General features: G+C 47.2%; 1 protein-coding gene across 1 annotated transcript in view; it reads left to right on the forward strand.

Moving 5' to 3' along the window:
* The window catches only part of sspo (SCO-spondin), a 114,441-nt gene that overhangs the window by 7,605 nt on the left and 101,836 nt on the right, over window positions 1-5,000 (forward strand). Inside the window, 7 exon segments of the mRNA XM_048266994.1 lie at window positions 1,028-1,120; window positions 1,122-1,154; window positions 1,589-1,655; window positions 1,658-1,744; window positions 2,361-2,601; window positions 3,534-3,675; window positions 4,454-4,580. Coding sequence (XP_048122951.1) covers window positions 1,028-1,120; window positions 1,122-1,154; window positions 1,589-1,655; window positions 1,658-1,744; window positions 2,361-2,601; window positions 3,534-3,675; window positions 4,454-4,580 — 790 coding nt within the window.

Here is a 5,000-nt window from a genome sequence, read left to right on the forward strand (position 1 = left end):
CGTCATTGAACTCCGGCGAAATACTGTTTCAATGTCAAGAATACACCGAAATTTGCGCCCTTCATTCTGAGATTCAAGGATGTCAAGGATGCATCCTATTGAAACCCCTATTGAAACAGAAGCATGCAGTTAAAAGCAGAGTCCTAGAACGATAGCGAGGCCCCTAGCCTCATCTTCGTAGAACCCGACTTGCAAGGAAGAATTCTATCAGGGAAGCATGCTCGACTTTGGAAACAGCCATTGGCTGAGCATTAAGCTCTTTTACAGCAATGCCTTGAGTTTACCCAGATAGCAAGAGGCTGGCGGACCATTGTCGGTCCATGGGGACATAGCTGGCATTTTGCTCATCGGTTCTCTGGCGGTCCGTTGGCAGGTTGCAGACAAATATTTTGCCACTATTGGTCTCAAATCTTTTTCATTTGTTCAGTTATACTCCATATATCATTTTATTAACTTTTCTTAATATTCATGACAAGTTCAATTTAAAGAGATGATGGTCCAACGGCGAACCACAAGTGGCACGCCACCGGCGGCATACCTCCAGCGGTCCGCTATCTGCCAATCTCATTTTGCTATCTGGGTACAAACAAAGAATCAAACAAAAACAATTATGTGCTGGACCGGAGTGGAGTGACTCGCCAGCGTACCCAAACCTAGCACAGACAGAAGAACAAACAAATGAACAAATAGGCCTAATAAACAGTAAAACAAAACAAAAAATCCAGGTATTGGACGCGTGGCTTGTGTTCGCTTGGTGACAGTGCGGCCGGATCCTCAATGTAGTGTTTCCTACATAACATCCCCACCACCCAGCAGAGGTGGAGCACATTTTCACTGATCGCTGTAGAGGACAACTGCAAAAGTTGTAGGGCAGTAAATCGGAAGGGCTGACCTCAGCAAGGCATGTTCAAATTCTTTTTGATGTAGAAGGTTGTGTTTGTTCTACATTTTATACACAATATACAAGAGGTTGTACATGGTGTTATTGATCTCTCTCTCTCTCTCTCTCTTTCTCTCTCTCTCTCAGGGTTGTAGTGATGCAGCTGAGTTGGGTCACAGTTGTGACATCACTGGCAGTATTGCTGTACGAGGGGAGGCTGAGTCGGCATGCCACAGGCTTCTTGGAGACGCCATTCTCACAGTGTCACCATCGAGTAAGGGAGCACATACTTACACACTTACTGTATAGATCAGGGGTGGGCAAACTGCGGCCCGCGGGCCGGATCCGGCCCGCCAAGCACTTTCATCCGGCCCGCTGAGCATTTGTGCGGCCCGCCGGCCAATTTTCAAAACCCAATGTGGCCCTTGAGCCAAAAAGTTTTCCCACCCCTGGTATAGATAGACATAGGCGTGTGTGTGTGTCTGTCTGTCAGTATCTGTATGGGTGTGTCTGTGTATGTCATACAATATGTGTGTTTACTGTATTGACATGTATGGGCTGTGTGTGTGTCCGTGTGTGTCCGTGTGTGTGTCCGTGTGTGTGTGTGTGGTGTGTGTGTGTGTGTGTGTGTGGGTGTGTGTGTGTGTGTGTGTGTGTGTGTGTGTGTGTGTGTGTGTGTGTGTGGTGTGTGTGTGTGTATGTGTGTAGGTGGACCCAGCGGCATATGTGGACTCGTGCCTTTACCTGTACTGCAGTCTGCCCAGTGCTGAGAGGGAGGGGCAGTGTGCCAGACCCTGGCCAGCTACGCCCGAGAGTGCGCCCAACAACACGTCATCATCAGCTGGCGCCGCCATGGACTTTGTGGTACGACAGACGGACAGACATAGATGGACACACAGACAGATAGACAGACAGACAGACAGATCGATTTGTACAAACAGAAAGACAAACAGATAAATTTACAAACAGACAGACAGACAGGCAGCTGAATGGATGGACAGACAGGCTGACAGACAGACAGACAGACAAGAGGACAGAAGAACAGACAGACAGACACATATACATCCAGACTACTTTACTAATCCTTAAAGGGGGCTGACAGCACTAGTAGTTACGCTACAAAATGTTCCACCCAAATGCAGCTCACACAAACTCAGCTTAGTGTTTAGATAAGGCTTCTCCCCTCTAATCATGATTTGCTCACACCTACCTGAACAGTGCCCCATATACCACCCATGTGCCATGGTGACCCCTGCAACCTCTCACCTCTCTCTCTCTCTCTCTCTCTCTCTCTCTCTCTCACTCTCTCTCTCTCTCTCTCTCTCTCTCTTTCTCTCGCTCTTTCTGTTTCCCTCTTTCTTTGGCACTTCTTTACCCTTTTTATCTATTTTTATCTCTTCCTTCCTTCTTTTCTCTCCATTCTCTCTCTCTCTCCATTCTCTCTCTCTCTCTCTCCATCCTCCCTCCCTCCCTCCCTCAGGCCGAGTGTGTCCGCGGGGTCAGGTGTTTTCGGACTGCGTCTCCTCCTGTCCCGCCAGCTGTTCCTCCCCCCTGCCCCCCGCCTCCGGTCAGTGTCGCGAGGAGTGCGTGGGGGGGTGCGAGTGCCCCCCAGGACTCTTCCTGCAGGGGGGAGAGTGTCTAAAGAGGGACGACTGCTCCTGCTTCCACCGCCGACGCTCCTACAAGGCCGGGGACACCATCCAGCAGCAGTGCAACACATGGTGAGCATGCTGTTCAGTAGACGAGTGGGAATCGGGAGAATCAGGACAGGCCGGGCTGATTACTGCACGTTTCCCACGGGTCATTGAATTTCTGGAATATCATGGAATTTTGAAAAGTCTGTTCCAGACATGGAAAGTCACAGAATTTTATCATTTTTGGGGCAAAGTCATGGAATGTCAAGGAATTGTGTTGTAGCAGTTTAAAATTCACTTGCCAAAATACATTAATACAAATATTTCCATGCAGAAGTGGTGTATATTTGGTTATTAGCTTTACTGCTTGCTTTTTTGCCAGTGAAAGCAGGGAAAAAGTCATGGAATTTTAGATTTTAGAGAGGGAACCCTGTTAATGTGATCTGTGATTTGAAAAGGGCATGCTATGGCTGTTTGTGTAAGTTCTTTTCTGCACCCTTCAGCAGCCTGTACGGTGCGATCACAGCCCCTCCCTCTTGTCCGCACTCTCTCTAGCCCCTCCCCCTAGCCCTGGTAATAACGTGCTAACAACTATGATGACCTGCAGGTTATGCGATGCGTATAAGATGGGTACAGACTAGGCTACTGGAGATTTTTGATGAGTGACCACGACATGCTTTAAGTAGGGGGCCGCCAGAGCCTGAAATCTCCTGGTAATATTTAGTATCCCACTCCATCCCTGATTGGTATGACTAGAGTGAGTATGGTGTTTGAGTATGAGCAGAGAGAGAGTATGAGCAGAGAGAGTGAGTATGGTGTTTGAGTATGAGCAGAGAGAGGGAGTTCTTTAGATTTAATGATGCTCTCTCTCTCTCCCTCCCTCTCTCTCTTTCTTTCTCTCTCTCTCACCCTCTCTATCCCGCTCTCTTTGTCCCTCCCTCTGCCCCCCTCTTTCGTCTTCTCTCTTCTTCTCTCTCTCTCTTTCCCTCTCTCTCTCTCTCCCTCTCTCTCTCTCTCAGTATTTGTACAGCTGGCCAGTGGCGGTGCTCGGGGGAGAAGTGTGCAGCTCAGTGCGTTCTGATTGGTGGACTGCAGGTCACGACCTTCGACAAGAAGAGATATACTCTTCAGGGGGGAGACTGTGGTTTCACTGCAGTGGAGGTAAGGGGCAAATAGCACTGTGAGTGTGCCGCTTTAGATGTTTAAATATACATTGGATTTCCTTGTTCTCCCCCACACACCAAGACCCAACCCTTTCGCTGCCGGCCTGTAGATAACGATCCAGTTGTGTTTCTGTCAGCGCCGCCCAACATAACAAATCCATTGTTTATTAAACGCTTGTCTGTTTTCAAAAATGTTGGCTCTGGCGTGTGCGTGGGCACTCATGCTGGTGTCAGAGCACTCCTAATAGGCATCTCTGGAGGCCTTAGCAATCAGAGGCAACATACTAATCCAAGTACAGTGTGATGGTGATATCACTGATCCTTTACTATTGGGAAGGTCTCAGGAGACATTGAACAATTATGTGTCATTATACTTAAAATGAATATGTCCTAGTTTTCCGAATACAACTCTTATATGCCTTGCATACTATACCTTGGAAACGAACACACTACGTGGATCAGTATGCGTAATCCAGACAGAATACCCTTGTGTATTCCTTGGCACTTCAGCGACGAGCTTTGATCGTAAAGAGGAAAGGATTCAAAGACAGGCCAGGGAAGCTATAAGATACATCAACAAAGATTATACAACAACAGTGTTCTCACAAGCTTCAAGGTTTGTTACAGGAATCAACCAGTATGACTGGCATTTGCAAGTATCAATATCTTGGGTGATATTTGGGTGTATCAACATGATGAAGAACATCCTCTCATTTCTATTTGTCTCAACTGTCTTTTCAGTAATGTAAACTTTAAAAGAAACTGCGTGTGTTTAGGATTTTGTGGACAGGAAGTTGGAGGTGACGGTGCGTGTTGGAGAGTGTGTGAGTGGAGGCGGCCGGGGCTGCCTGAGAGAGATGTCCATCACTGCACTCCGCACCACGGTCATCGTCACGGATACTGGTAATGCATCTGGACCAATCACTGACCAGTGGCCTTCACCATTAGACTGTGTATCTGTTTGATAATGCATATCAATCTAGATCTAGGTCTATCTGTTTGTCTTTCTTTACCTTTAAATTGTTTATAAGCCTTTAATCTCTGTCTATCTATCTACTTAACGTCTCAGTGTTTCTTTGTATATCTATCTGTGTGTGTGTGTGTGTGTGTGTGTGTGTGTGTGTGTGTGTGTGTGTGTGTGTGTGTGTGTGTGTGTGTGTGTTTGTGTGTGTGTGTTTGTGTGTGTGTGTGTGTGTGTGTGTGTGTGTTTCCCTTTAGCCTGTATGTACTGTACCATGTCTCCCCATGTACTGTTTGTCTCTCTGTCTGCGTCTCTGTGTGACTGTCAGTGTGTATTTTTATCTCTGTGTATCTCTGTTTGCC

This window comes from Alosa alosa, chromosome 16 (genome assembly GCF_017589495.1).
Source record: "Alosa alosa isolate M-15738 ecotype Scorff River chromosome 16, AALO_Geno_1.1, whole genome shotgun sequence".
NCBI lineage: Eukaryota > Metazoa > Chordata > Actinopteri > Clupeiformes > Clupeidae > Alosa > Alosa alosa.